A 15641-nucleotide genomic window follows, 5' to 3' on the forward strand; every position below is an offset into this window, starting at 1 on the left:
AATTAAGGGTGTATTTTAAAAGTGACCTAGGAAAAACTGTCAGTGCACCTCGTACAGAAGAAAGGGTCAGAAAATGCTTTCTGCAGAATGTGTTACCTTGTTCCCTGACCAGAATCTGAAAAGACTGAGAGAAGGGAGTCGGGCAAATGGATGTTGAAAAGCAGGGAGGAAGGAAAGTAAGAAGCTGCAAGGTATGTATAGAGAATTACAAAATGTTCAGAACTGCTGGAGCATCATGTCTGAGCAAATTGGCCAGGTGCAAATCATAGTGGGGCGTCAGTGGTTTTTCCAAAGCAAAAGTGGGGCTTCCCTCAAGGTGATACTTGGGTTCTCCCTGCTTATGGTGGAAGATCAGATTGAGGAAAAGGTCCTGGCTCTCTCTTCATCCTCTCTTCCTAAAACTCCAGCCCATCTGGTTATAGATGTTATAGATGGCAGGATGGGTAAGGAGAAGGCTTGGTACCTCCACATATACGAAATAAGGAGACGAGCTGGGAAGTTGAGGATTAAAAAGGAGGGAAAGTAGGGAATTAGGAAGAAAAAAGAAAAAAAATATGTACGATTCCTTCTGGGAATGTTTATTTTTCTAAAAATTGCAAAGGAGAATGAAAAAATTCAGCCCAACTTTTGTATTCAGGGTACAGTTGCATAAACCCACACAGAGGACGGTCTTGTGCAGTTACTGAGCTTCAAGGGCAACTTTGTCGTGCCCTGTTGAACAGGATCAGGACAATCAGGTGGTGCATAATTAAAGCTCCTTTCCAGAAAGCAGGAAGAGCCCTCTGTTCCAAGGAGAGGAGAAATTTTATCCCCCCTTTCCGTGACCATGCCAGGCCTAATGGAATCTTGTCTTTATATATATATATATATATTTTTTTTTTTAATTTTTTATTTATTTCTTTGACAGAGAGAGAGATCACAAGCAGGTGGAGTAGCAGGTAAGAGGGAGAGGGAAAAGCAGGCTCCCCGCTGAGCAAGGAACCCGATGTGGGGCTCGATCCCAAGACCCTGGGATCATGACCTGAGCCGAAGGCAGTTGCTTAACCAGCTGAGCCACCCAGGTGCCCCAATATGTTTTGTCTTTTCTAACAAAGGAATTCAGTCTTCCAGGAGAGAAGCAACACAGCAGAGAGATAGACCTGAGGTCTGCTACATGGTATTTGGAGATTTTGCACAAATAACCCAGCTTCTCAGAGCCCCGGGTTCTGAACACCTACTTTACAGAGGGGCTGGGGATCAGATGAGATCGTGTTATAAGCATTCGAGCTCCCATCTTTAAGAGTCCACACAATAAAGGTAAGTAAATATGAGGATGATCTTCTAAGGAGTTAAAACATGAAAGATAGCTTACCTTTTGGAAAAGACATCTGGCGACTTCACTTTAGTAAAAGAAGGGATTTGCCTCTCATCTTGGATTTTCAGTTGTATAGGCCGTTTTACTCCCCAGGAAATGTCCAACATTCCTTCAACAATTGGTTCTCCATCTTCTGTCTGGGGAAGAAATCAATCATCTCAAACACGGTTTTTGTATTATTTATAGAAAGTAAATCTTTTAACGGAAAATGTAGAAATCAAGTCTGTAAGACATTTTAATAGATAAAAATAAATTCCCCAGTGGGGTTGTTTGGCTTTTCAATTTATCCTCAAAATAATCCATTTTTGGAAACAGCTTTAACCAGCCAAGTGAGTAAGTCATAATGGTAATGACATGCCCACCAGAGGGCATGGTATGCTAAAATGCTTTCTGAACTCCAACATTCTTCAATGAACTGGAAGTTTAACTCTGTTATCTTCGAATTAAAACAGAACTAAACACTATACTAAACTAGAAATCGAAGAACAGCTCTTCGGAGACTTAGTGGCTGTTTCCTCATTTCTGAACAGGAAATTTTAACTCACAAAACTATTATGCAGGATGAGTGGAAAATGTACGAAAACGGTGTTAAATGTGTAACAGAAATTATTTATTTGAAAAAATCAATAGCATTTGACTAATTTTTAAGTTGGAATTATAACAGAAGAAGGAAATTCCATGCAAACATGGATTGTGTGCACTTATTTAATCTCGTCTAAAATCCGTAGGCCTCTTCTTTTCTAGATCTACCCCAGTATCCTTGGTGATCTCAAGGGTCCCTATAAGCTGTCTCTAAACTAATAGCTTCCAACTTTATATTTCCAGTCCAAACCTTCCCCCTGAGCTCCAGTTGTCCAATTGCCTACCTGACATCAAACTTAATATCTTCCTAATTAACTCTTGATCTCTCTCCCATGAATGTTTTCCTCTCCAAGTCTTTCCCATCTTGGCAAATAGCACCTTTATCCTTCCAGTTGCTCAGGCCAGGAATTTTAAAGTCGCCTTTAATCTTTCTTTTGTACTCAACATCCAACGCATTAGCAAATCCTATTAGCTCCATCTTAAAAATTATATCCCTGGGCGCCTGGGTGGCTCAGTTGGTTAAGCGACTGCCTTCGGCTCAGGTCATGATCCTGGAGTCCCGGGATCGAGTCCCGCACGGGGCTCCCTGCTCTGCAGGGAGTCTGCTCCTCCCTCTGACCCTCCCCCCTCTCATGTGCTCTCTCTCTCATTCTCTCTCTCTCAAATAAATAAATAAAATCTTTAAAAAAAAAAAATTATATCCCTAACGTGACCACACTCACTGTATCAACTACCATGATTCTGGCCCAGGCCATTGTCATTGTTTGCCTGGATTATTGCAAGAGTTTTCTTTCTCATTGTTCTCTTGCCCTTCCCTATACTCCCCATCGCTAGAGAGATCCTTTTAAAATGAATCCTTTTAGATAATGTCACTGTTCTATGCAAAACTCCCCTGTGGCTTTCCATCGCATTCCAAGCACATGCTAAGGTCTTCACAATGGTGTACAAGACCCACACCCCCTGGGGCTTTCCTTTCACAGTTATGTCTCTAGCTACTCTGTCTACTAATTCTCCATTCTCATAAGGTTCCGGCTCCCCTGGCTTCCCTGCTGTACTTCAGTTATAGTAGCCAGGCTCAGCCCCTTACTCAAGCTGCTGTCTCTGTCCAGAATGTGTGTCCCACAGACTTCTGCAAAGTTGGCTTCTTCGCATCCTTCAGAGTCTTTGGTCAAGTGGTCCTCTTCCCCCACCCCACTTAGATCCCCTGCTTTGCTACTGTCCACAATCTTTACTACCATTGGATATATTGTATATTTTGTTTCTTATCTGTCTACTATAATGTAAGGAGCATAAAGGCAAGACATTCTGTTCAGTTTCTTCATTGCTATATCTACAGCTTCTAGAACAGTGTCTGGCACATGGCAGACAATCAAGATTTGCTTAACTAACCAGAGATTAAGAAAGCTACATGTTAGCCTCCATATTTCCCCTTTGAACACTGTCTGTTATTGTAACCAAGGATATTTAGAAAATTCTGAATTCTAACTTTATTGACCAGTAAGTAAAGATGGAAAGATTAAGTGATCTGATAGTCTCACTGTGTACTTCACTTCATGTAATTTTAAAAAATTAAATGACTTTTGTATTATAAATTGAACACTGTTCATAGAATTGGAAAGAATATGCCTCAAATTATATGTTCAGAACATCAAAATTCCAACATTTTCGTAAAGGAAACAAATACCTTAACATCATGAATTTTGTAGAAACTTCAAGTAAAATATAAACAGTAATTTTTTAAAGTTTTGATCTTTTCTTAAATTTTCTTAAATTATCTTTATAATTACATATATTAGAGATCTAAGATATAGGACAATATTGAAATAATTTAAAATTATGCCCATTTCTTTGTAAAGAGATTAGTTATTTCCTTCTGCTATTACATTTGGGAAGGTAACTGAAATGTTCAATTGAACTAAATCATTTAACTTCTCTAGTAAAGGCCACAGTGGTTTGTAAGTTTCCTTCTGTCCCAATGACTATTTTAAGCCAAATCACAGTGGCCTAAAGTCAATGCTCTACCATCAAATTTGAAGACTGGAATCAGAGGTACAAAAGTCTAAAGTTCCCTGGGACCAGGAAGATATTGTAAAGATGTGAGGTGAGCTCCATTAGGATACAAGACTGAGTGGAGAGACATGTGGAGAATGAAGCATTCAAAGAAGGAGAAGAAGAGGAAAAATAAAAAAATCTAAGGCAGTTTGTACAACAACCTGTCATTTGCGTGCCTAAAAATGCTTTCTAGCTTCAGGACTTTTCTGAATTGTTTCTTTCACATTTTAAAATTTGTTATAACATGGTACACATCCATTGGAATCTAACTGATTCATCTTAACAACCAAATCAAACTATGTCACTGCCCATATCATATATATTTGAGCAATCCCCCATTGGTATAGACTTAAGGTATCTTCAAATTCTACTACAAATGATGTCACCATGGGATGACACCACCTTCTCTATACTTTCTGGTACATTTGTCAGAAAGTATTATGATAGATTTCCAGTGTAATTGCTGTGCAAAAGATATTTATACACTGTTGTAAAAATAGAAAGTAAATAGGTCATTGTAATTATTTTTAAATGCTTTCCTATCCCCAAAAATGCTAAAAAAGTCACATGTTCCAGGACTGGGATTTTGTGATATAGTCTAAAAATAAAAATCATGATCAAGTCAAAGAGTCACCTGTTTTTCCAGACCACTTGTGCCGCTAGATTATGGACTCCAACTCATCCTGATTCCTCTATACCTTTAAGGAATTCCTTTCTGGGAATCAAACTGTATTGTATTTCTTTGACGGGCTTACCTGTCCATATAAAATATGCAGATTTTTCTGGTTCCCATAAAAAATGTTATAGGTCTTCAATAAAGAATTAAGTTGTTCCCTAAAAAAAAAGTTACATTTGGTTACAATCGAGCTCTTTAACAGTAAGAGGCAAAAACAGTGCATTCAGTTCATACAGGTATGAGGTAGAAATGGTTCAATGGAATCTTTACTGTTCTGTCATTTTCACTTACTGCAGGTCATTGAGAATGGAAGTCTTCTTGGGACATCAACAAACACTGGAGAGGCTAATTCATAAATAAATAACCAAAGAAGGGAAAATGACTGAGGGCAAAGTGGTGGGGAGACTGTTTTGTGACAGGAGACAGCCATAAAATAGAGATCTGGTTTCACATTTCTTTTTGGTTTTGCAACATTTAATCAGCCTAAATTAAGCATCTAGTATGTGCCTGACATCGTGTTTCCTACCCACGGTATGGTAACAGTTCAGAAATGGTCACTGCTCCCGAGTTACTTATCCTTCGTGGCAGGTGGGATCTGGCTGCGGGAATACTGGTTCCTGCCCCCTCCTCTATCCTTCACCTGTGCGTCCACAGCCTAAGATCCTTACCCTTCCTAACTATCCTACTGGTCCGAGCCATCTTCTCTCACCTGGATTAGTGCGACTGTCTCCTAAAAGCCTCCTGTATCTGTAGTCTGTTGTAACAGCAGGTATTATTTTAATGCAAACCTGATCATCTCTCTCTTCGGCTCAACACTCTCCAATATCTTTTCATTATTCGGGATAAAAGCCAACATCCTTCCGATGACTTAAAAGGCCAGATGTGATCTGGTCTTCTGTTTCCCTTTGATCTCATTTCCTATTATCCTTTCCTTCACTCACTACACTCTAGCCACTGGCCTCCTTGATGTTCCTTAAATATGCCAGGCACATTCTCACCTCAGGGCCTTTGCACTTGCTGATCCCCCTATCCAGAATGACCTCCCCTCTTACCCCCAACCCACTGTCACACTTTTTACACATTTTCTTTAACTCTTTACTCAGAATTCACCATCTCAAGGAGTCCTTCCTGACCACTCAATCTAAAAGTTTGCATTCTCCAGACATTCATAACCTACTTTCTTACCTCTGCCCCTTTGTCACCTTTAACCTTGAGCATATTTTACTTAATTTGTCTTATATTCGATCTCTCTCACCAGACCATATCTCCATGAGAATAGATGTGTTTGTATGTTTTGTTTGCACTATATTCCATGTGCCTGGAAGAGTGTTTGGCACATAGTAAGAACTCTATGAACACCAGTTGAATGAAATGATCAGAGAAATTCTTATTCCTAAAAAATGAAACGTACCAAATAAAGGGGGAAAGACTTTTTTATATAAGCAGTTTTATGGGGAAAAAATCTCCTATTAAGTTTCCAAATACATTATTTTTTAAAATTCTTTTGATCCTCAATATCTGTCTCCCTCCCATAGGAATATTGGCTCCATGAAGGCAGGAATTTTGGTCTATTTTATTCATTATTGTCTTCCCAGTGCTAGAGCAGACACTTGTTCATAGTAGGCTCTTAATCAATAAATACTTATTGAATACTGAATGACAGAATTCATGTATATTGATTTTTCTGCTTGAGATCATGTAAATGTACTCTTTCCATCTGGCATTGTAATTTTAATGTGCACATTTCCAAGGTTCCATATACTTCACACAGTCACCACATAAAAACATTCTACAGAAGTCTTCCATGCTATGGTTCCATTCCCAACTGAGTTACTTTAGAATTTCAGTGTTGATGAATATTTCTCTTCTAAATATCATTGCACACACAAGGGACTTGTTGCCCTGGAGTCATTACTGCAGGATATTTTCTAAAAATTATTGTACTGGTAAGGAGCATGAATGCTTTTATAGCTTTCATTTTTGAGTACCAGGGCAGCATATAGAAATTTCTGGTTCACTTGGGATGCAACTTCTGATATGCTGAGCTGTGAGGGTTGTTATTAAGGCAAATGAATTTTTATATAATCTTATTCCCTCAGCTTCTGTCTCTGATAAAACCGCACAATAAGATACATTACAAGTACCTTTCAAAGTATTTACTTTCAGGACCATGTATACTTAGAAGATATTCTCTGAGGTCAAGCCACTTGGAAAATGTTTCTGTACCTGAACAGAACCTGACTGAATCTTCTCCCACAGAAATAAGTCTCCAGATGACCCAGGGAGTCAGCAAACTGTGGTCCTGGGCTATTTGTGTTTATCAATGAAGTTTTATTATAATGTAGCCACACTAATTTGTTTGCTTATTATCTGTGGCTGCATTTCTGCTGTAACTGCAGAGTTGAGTAGTTGTGACAGAAACCACATGACCCACAAAGCCTAAAATATTTATTATCTGACCCTTTACAGAGAAAGTCGGCCAACCCCTCCCAAGTATAACACAGGGTAGTGAATACCACAGAAGTTGTCCGTATTTTTCTTACCACAGGCAGGATCTCTCTCACTGAATATTAATGGCACTTTGAAGGATTCCGGAGTGTGGAAGAGTAGCAGAGCTCAGTAAAATGAAGGGTTGGGATAAAGTGAGGCATTAGGAAGAAAGCTCACAAGTCATGTAAACAACTATAGCAAAGGTGAATGCATTGCAAATATTAAAACAGCATTATATTTTAATTGCATATACCTTACCAGAGGAACTTTTGAAGATGATTTTTTTGTGTATCGGATGAAACAACGGGTCTAATATAACCCTGCTAATAAAACCTAGCCTGCAACATGTTAATCTGACTTGTTGGCACTGAAGGCACAGGATGTGAAGAGTGATTGTCAAGTTGATTATCCGTGTCTGCCTGTGTCTTCTAATAGTGAATGGTCATTCACTCAGGCACTCATCAGTCACCGTGTGAGCCCAATCCGAGGGTTTCAGTCATACTCTGAGGATGGGTCAGAGCTTCAAGAATAGATGTGGCCTACAGTGAACTTTGGAGGGGGGAATTAAACATGAAGAGTGTGAGGAGCTTACCAGGCAAAGAGAATGTTCACAAGGACACGGGGCTACTTCTATAGCTTTTGTGAAGAAAGCTCAGAGCGTTGGGATTCTAAGAGTAGAACATGCAAATGGGCAGTGGTGAGCAATGAGCTGAAGAAGCAGACAGGAACCTCGTGAGCCATTTTAAGAAGCTTAAAATTCTACCCTGCAGGGAGGGGGCAGCTACTGAACACTGAAAGTTCTAGGCCAAAGAAAGACATGATGATCAAGGCCACCAGGGAACTTACAGGAGACAGATTTCAGGACAAGATGGCAGCAGAGATGAGTGGGACTATTCCAACTGTATGGGGGTGGAGGCGCAGGGGCAAGGTTGTGTTCCATGGAAAGGTGCTCAAGTGTCCCACATGTACAGAAGGCAATGAAGTCTAGATGGGCCCTAAAATAAGTAAAGGGATTACATGATTTAGGACATCGGAAGGTAACCACAAAAGAATTATCTAGGCAGTCCCTAGTCAGCAAAGGGGGCAGTGATTTAATTTACACTGTGCCCTGTCAATGGTGACTGTAACAGATTTTCTGGATCCGCTTAAATGTTACATATGGACCTTCCTCCCCTCAAGAAAGGAAACAAGCATCTGAGTATCTTTCCCTCTCAGCCACCAAAAAGTTCCCCACCCAGCCTCGATCAGACTGCTAAGCAACTATTCAGCTGCCCTAACAAAACATAAAATGGGTGAGAAGAAATGGATTTCACATCCAATCTTCTCAGTTTAAAAATCTGTGAAGTCTAGAAGCCACAGGGATGCCCACGAAATAGACATAAAGTTCAAACAGCCTATACACTATATGTTTGATACATAAGAAATTGACTTTGTGAAAGCTTGGTTTTGTGGAACATGAAATACTGCATCGTAATATACAACAAGGTTTAAAAAAAAATCAAACAGTATGTAATATGGATAGTGTTTTAAAGATTTATTTATTTATTTGAGAGAGAGAAAAAGAGAGAGAGCGCGCAAGCACACACACGGGCGCACGCACAAGCGGGGGGAGGGGCAGAAGCAGAGGAGAAGCAGACTCCCCGCTGAGCAGGGAGCCCGACTCGGGGCTCCATCCCAGGACCCTGAGATCATGACCTGAGCCGAAGGCAGACGCTTAACTGACTGAGCCACCCAGGCGCCCTGATACGGATAATGTTTTAAGGAAACTGAGGAATGGCAAACTTCCATATAAACCGGACTTCTAATTAAATGAAGGGCTAGAAGAATAAGCTTCTCAAGACAGAAGCTGGCACCGTGCAGTGGCAGTGCAGAGATCAGGTCCTGACAGAGGCTGATAGACACCCAGAATTATTCACAGCAGCTCGTGAAGAGTGCTAACCACAAGAGACTTCACATGGGGATGACAGATGCAGGGCAAGGATGCAGAAGAGGGCTCAGGGCTCCTGTTCCTTTAAGGCTCCCAGCTTGGTTTTATGAGCAACAGTGGATCCAGAATCAACTGTAAAATGCTTAGGTGTACTTTGTACTTTGTGGTCTGAATTGCAGTCGCTCAGCAGATGGGAATTACCCACACACTGAACGTCTGCCATGAATAATGGACTTAGCAAGAAATGAGTTCCTCAATCTTATCATGCTATTTAGCCGGCCGGAAGAAACAATTTTTTTTTTTTTTTAAGATTTTTATTTATTTGACGGAGAGAGACACAGTGAGAGAGGGAACACAAGCAGGGGGAGTAGGAGAGGGAGAAGCAGGCTTCCCGCCGATCAGGGTGCCCAATGTAGGGCTCGATCCCAGGACCCCGGGATCATGACCTGAGCCGAAGGCAGATGCTTAACCTACTGAGCCACCCAGGCGCCCCCGGAAGAAACATTTTTATTTGATCTTATAAAACTGTAATATTCACGGACATGGGACAGCATGATGGATGGAACGGAGTTATGCCTTGCATCCACAGATAGAATGGATGTCAAATTTTAGTTGTAATAAGAGTTCTTGCTCTTGTTGTAGTAATGATATACAGTGTAATTAAATGGATATCCGATCCCTTTCCTGGAAACCAAAAACCCTGTCCCACTCTTTGCTAAGTGATTCTTACTATTTGAACCCAATAAAGGTAAACCAGAAATACTGTTGTACAATGTAACCCAACACAAACTTCAGAAGTTTGTGCCACATGACACGAAATAAACCAGAGAAAAATACAGCCCAGTTTAGCCTAGGAAGGCGTATTTGGCCACAGCTGTGCTTCCTGAGTTTATGTGACTTCTGCCTCATGGAGACTTGCTGAAAAATGTCCAGGGTCCAGATCAGGCAGCCACTGAACTGCATTGTGACCACAGCATTAGAAACAACATTCTATTGTGCATATTGCCATGTTTAGGAGCAGGAACCTGAGACATCTGAAAAAATATCCTCAAAGAGATGAAAAATTGAGGCAGAATAAAAATGCTAACTTGCTGTCTTATGCATTTGGTTCTCCCCCCAACACACATGGATTTTGTTCCTAAGGTTAAATTTGAGCTATGAGATCAACAATTTCGTGTTAGGTTAAAAAACTGAATTTAAAACTTACTATGTTTTTAATAAAATAACGATGAGTGAAGCATGTAAAGGTGACCCAGCTGGGACCATGTGCTGGGAATCAAGACGATGATCTATTTTATGGGTTGTAGTTCTGTCTACTTCCCCAACTTTATATAATAAGTGCACAAAGCATGTATAATGTTGTCATAGTTTTGCTTCCATAAAAGCGTAATATAAACTCCTGTATGTTTTTGGAAAGGTGGAACCAGGAACTAGGACAACAGAAAAAAATAAGTAAAGCCTTATCATGAAGCCATTTGCCAAGACAACACATCATTTCATATTACTGACATCTGCGTGATGTCTGCAAATGGTAGCAGAATTCTCTTAACCCACTTTATCCTTCATTACTGTCAACTTGAATCCTGGAATTAAAATGGCAAACTTCTGCAGCTGCTCTCCTACCAGCAGCTACAGCTCCGGGTCTTTTTGCCTGTGGCCTCCTCTTCTGGTTCACATGAAGAAAGAAGACTGCCTTTCAACCTTTGCATAGACACCTTCCTCAGGGGGCCAAGTAGGTTCTTCACATTTCCATTGCAAATGAAGGGGTTGGGCTCCACTGTTTGAAAACAGCAGAAGTTGGGAAGAAGAGGTCTATCTTGATGGCAGTAAAAATGCAAACGCTGAATGATCCGGGAACCCCGAATTTGTCTACCTCTCCTGACTTCCTTTGAAGGGACTGCCTTTTTCAAAGAGGAAGGGTTTCTAACATTTCTAGTAATTCTGTTAAAGTATTGGTAATTATTGCTGGGGGTCGGGATGAGGGCGCCTGTGATTTGTTTGCTTTGTTCGCTTTGTTCTCCCAAACAGTTCTATCCTAAGACCCAACTCTCTCTTCACTGCTGACAACCTATAATAAAAAGGACCTGGGAGTTGCATGAACTCCACTACAAATCTGATCAATAAGGTAGTATAACCAGATGTGCGTCTCCTCCGCCACAATCGCCCCTCGGCTGCTTTTGGCCATTTTGGACTTCTGTGTTTTCTGGGCATTCATCTTTTCCTGGTGAGCCCTGCAAAAACTGGCCCAGAGCCATTAGTGGGTCAGCTTCTCTTGGGTCCTCAACCCCGAGAACTCAGGTAAGAGCAAAAGGATTAAAGACTCAGGAATAATTTTGTAGTATTACAAAGTAACTTGAAGTGATGGCTTGCTGGTGGATACAAAACAAAGAAAAATGCCCAAAGTGCTTTTCTTGATGATGAACTCTACCATTGAAGAGAGGGGCTTTAGCTACACAGACTAATGTCACTAGATGTGGATAAGACCTAAAAGGGGATAAAAAGGGAGAGGCGAAGGAGTGTATCTTTCGTTAAAATGCCAGTGCTTCTGAAGAAAACAGGCGTGTGCTCTAGATCTGACATCTGATTTTTAAGAGAATCCCTTTCTAAGGGTAAATCTCAGTATTTGAAATTTTAACCCACTAGCGTGTTTTCCAACAACCTCAGATGAGGGAAGATACTCATCTCTTCCCTTTTCCTCTAGGGTTAGGCTTTTAAAGACTTTTATGAAAAAGCCTAAAAAAAATTCACAACCTATTATTCCAGTTGGCAGCTGCAATGTGCTGCTCCCATATCAGACCCCGTTTTCTGTTATCACACACAGCTGAATTCCTAGGGGCAGCCCGAGTAGTGTGTGGACAGGGAAGAAAGAAGGAAGGAAATCTCTGCTCTACAATCGTCTTCTCTGGCCTGAAACACAGGGACATATGGTCTCTGGTTCACAGCCCTCATACTGTTCACAAATCAGCACCGGTTTTTATATTTCTATTTCAAAGTAAGGACTTGAAACTACCTCCACTTTGATGAAATAGTCCCCTTTCTTGTTGCAGCTGAATGTTCTGGAGAGAACAGCTACCGATGTGTGAATAGTGTTAGGGCTGTGAATCAGAGACCCTATTTACCTGTTGCCCTGCTTTCTCATTTCCAGAGCCTGCCCTCATTCCTTGGTCCTGGCCCCCTTTCCATCTCAAAGCCAGCAATGACCATTCTCAGCAGCCTTGCTCTGACACAGACTCTCCTCACAGAACTCTCCTCCCCTCCCATATTTAAAGACCCTTGGGATTACATTGGGCCCATCTAGATAATTTATTTTAAGGTTGTTGATGAGTAATCTTAATTCTCCTTTGCCGTGCAACATGAAATATTCGCAGGTTCGGGGGATTAGGATGTTGCCATCTCTGGGAGGCCGTTAATATGTCTACAACAAGATTTAAATAAAGTGACTCCTAATTTCTTGTTAGAAATTAAAATCTGTATTTTAACCAAGATACCCAGGAAATCCGCATGGACATCAAAGAGAAGCCCTGGTGTCATCACTTTGCCCCTAGATGTGAAACAGTATTGAAGGGTAGCGCATGTCAAAACACTAAGGTCCTGATTTAGTTCTCTGAGGTTGGCTATTTCCATACTCATGCATGATCAGCAAAAATTTGAGGGGTTACTGTGTAACAGACAATGTAACAGATGCTGGGGGTAGCAGGGTATACAGCCAAGGAAGCCCCTGCAGTGACGGGACTTCCTTTCTGTAGGAGGAAAACAGAAGAGCAAAATCAGAAATAGGCTAATTTGACACAGGGATAAATACTGGGAGCACAATAAAACAGGATCCTGTGATGCAATGCACGGTGGAAGACATGTCAGAGGGCGCCATCAGGAGGACTGCCATAGTGAACTGAAACCACAGTCATGGGAAGGAGTCAGCAGAGTCAAGAGTCAAGGAGAGGGTCCCAAGCAAGAGATGCATTGCCCTGTGTGCAAGACTAAGCTTGGCATGTTTGAAGGAGAGAAAGAAGTGAAGAGTGGTTAAAGATGAGGTTCTAAAGGTCGTCCAGGCCAGATCACATTGGGCCTTAGAGCCCCCTTACGGTAAGGAGTCTGTAATAGGAACCTCGGAGGCTTTAAGCAGATGTTGTGCCTCACACTGTAAAGGGCCATCCTGGCCGCTGGGGGGCAGTGGCTATCTGGACGGGAAATGGAAGCAGGCAGCCCAATAAAGAGGCTGCCGCAGTTGCGCAGGCAAGAAATAATGGGGGCTTGGACTAGATGGGGAGAAGGGCTTGGCTTCTGGAGGGGGAGCCAGCTGGACTTGCTGCACGGCTGGGTATAGAGATGAGGGAATGGAGCAACTGGGTGGGTATGTAGCTTATACTGTGATCTTGCTTCTCATTCTCCCACGTGTCAAACTTTCATTTCAGGTTTGTTTAATCCAAGCCTTATACATTTTTTAAACCAGCTGACAAGTAAACACAAGTGTGCCATGCAACTCTGGTCATGATTGGAGCAGACACGGCTCGCTGTCAAATAACACCCTTTGTGTACGAACACAGGAGGCTTTTGTGCTTGCTGAGGAGGGCTACGTTGTCTCCTGAGCCCGAGGCCCCCTGTTCCCTAGGGATGGGGAAATGAGCTCTCTATTCTGTTAATTCATCAACAGCCTCTTAGACCATTGGGATTGCTACCAGAGTGTCTGGCCACGTCCCTGAGCAGGAGCTCACAACAGGAGCTTTCCTGGTACACAGGCTCTTTCCTCGCTCTTCTGTGACACTGCCATGACTCTGACCACTGATTCTCCTTTACATTTGAAACGATATATATTGGGGTGCCTGGGTGGCTCAGTCGTTAAGTGTCTGCCTTCGGCTCAGGGTCTGGGGATCGAGTCCCGCATCGGGTTCCCTGCTCAGTGGGGAGCCTGCTTTTCTTTCTCCCTCTGCCTGCCGCTCCCCCTGCTTGTGCTCTCTCTCTCTCTGTCAAATAAATAAATAAAATCTTAAAAGAAAAAGAAAGGATATATATTAAGTGACCTCCTTGTTTCTCTTCTGGGCATCCTCCATATACTCCACACTCTATACAGAGCACAGAGAACACACCGTAGCATCTGCTTTACCTAACATACTTTTTAAGAGATGCTTTTCCCTGTGTCCTGTCCCTCACCCACACTGGGTACTTTTACTGTCTGGAACTCTGAGCTCCCTCTGGCCGTAAGGATTTCAAGCAGTCTCCCCACGTCAGGAATGCTCTCCCGCTCACTCTCTTAAACTAGTTTGCCCCCTCCTTGTTCAGATCTCAGGGAACGTGCCCTCCTTAGACTAGGTCCGTATTCTCTAAAGGGTCCCTTTCCTTCTGAACACTTAGCTCAGTTTGTTATCAGGCCTTCAGACCTGTGGTTCTCAAAGTGTGATTCCCAGACCAGTAGAACCTACACCACCTGGGAGCTTAGACATAGGAATGCTCACTCCAATCCAAACCTACTGAGTCACAATCTGGGAATGGGGCACTGCCATCTTTCGTGTAACAAGCCCTCCAGGTGATTCTGGTGAAGGCTCAAATTGGAAATCTGTAGCTTCAGGCATCTCTTGTTCTGTTTTTGCAAAAAAAAAAAAAAAAAATTCCATATTCGTTTCTAGTACAACTTCTGGCTTATGGTATGTTCTCAGCAATTGTTTTGGGAAGAAAATATAGAAAATTAAATCCTGACCTAGTTTTTTTTAAGATTTTATTTATTTATTTGAGAGAGAGAGAGATAGCACGCAAGCAGGAGGATGGGGCAGAGGGAGAGGGGGAGAATCTGGAGCAGACTCTGAGCTGAGTGCGGAGCCTGACATGGGGCTCAATCTCACGACCCTGAGATCACAACCTGAGCCGAAATCAAGAGTTAGGCGCTTAATGGACTGAGCCACCCAGGTGCCCCCTGACATATTTTTAGAGGGGAAAAAAAATCTTTCACCAGTGTCACCAACTGACATATCCAGAAATTCAAGTAAATTCCATAAGTTAATGTATTTCTCATCTCTGAATTTTGATTTTATCAGATTTTCTATTGAAATATTTTCAGTGTATCTTGGAGAGATAGATGATCTTATTTTTTAGCTGACCAAAGTGATAAAATAGGTAAATGTGGAATAAGTAAATTTTATTGGGAATAACAGTCATATTGGTATGCTTCATGACTGTCAATGCTCATTGAAAAATATTTTATATAAAGAAAGCTTAATAAATGATCTTTTTCATGGATCTGGGGGGACATTATTGAGCATTTTTTGACATAGTAACTAACATGATATCCAATTTTCATAATGAAAATTCCTTTTGTTTTCATTAGGTCATCAAACCTAATAATGGAAATGTTAAAACAAATTTTTAGAAACAATCCTCACATAGAAAAAAATTTCTCATGTTTAAAGGAGATGGTCCCAAACAGGTCTCGAACTTTTGGTCCCTGATTTATTTTAATATCCTGACTCCTTAAAATAAATATGTCAGGGAGGGTTCTCTCATCCTTTGTTGAAGACAGTCCAGTGGCCTTCAGGAGAGTGGTGCCCTCTTCCTAAGCCTACCTGCAGAGC

The 15641-nt window shown here is 41.5% G+C and overlaps 1 protein-coding gene across 1 annotated transcript in view; it reads right to left on the reverse strand.

Moving 5' to 3' along the window:
• Window positions 1-15641, reverse strand: part of RASSF6 (Ras association domain family member 6) — a 44147-nt gene that overhangs the window by 14664 nt on the left and 13842 nt on the right. The window contains exons 3-4 of the mRNA XM_032398246.1: window positions 4744-4822; window positions 1352-1491 (exon numbers count right to left, since the gene is read on the reverse strand). Of these exons, the coding sequence (XP_032254137.1) occupies window positions 1352-1491; window positions 4744-4822 (219 nt within the window). The remainder of the gene's footprint in view (window positions 1-1351; window positions 1492-4743; window positions 4823-15641) is intronic.

This window comes from Phoca vitulina, unplaced genomic scaffold (assembly GCF_004348235.1).
Source record: "Phoca vitulina isolate PV1807 unplaced genomic scaffold, GSC_HSeal_1.0 scaffold3, whole genome shotgun sequence".
NCBI classification, from domain to species: Eukaryota; Metazoa; Chordata; class Mammalia; order Carnivora; family Phocidae; genus Phoca; species Phoca vitulina.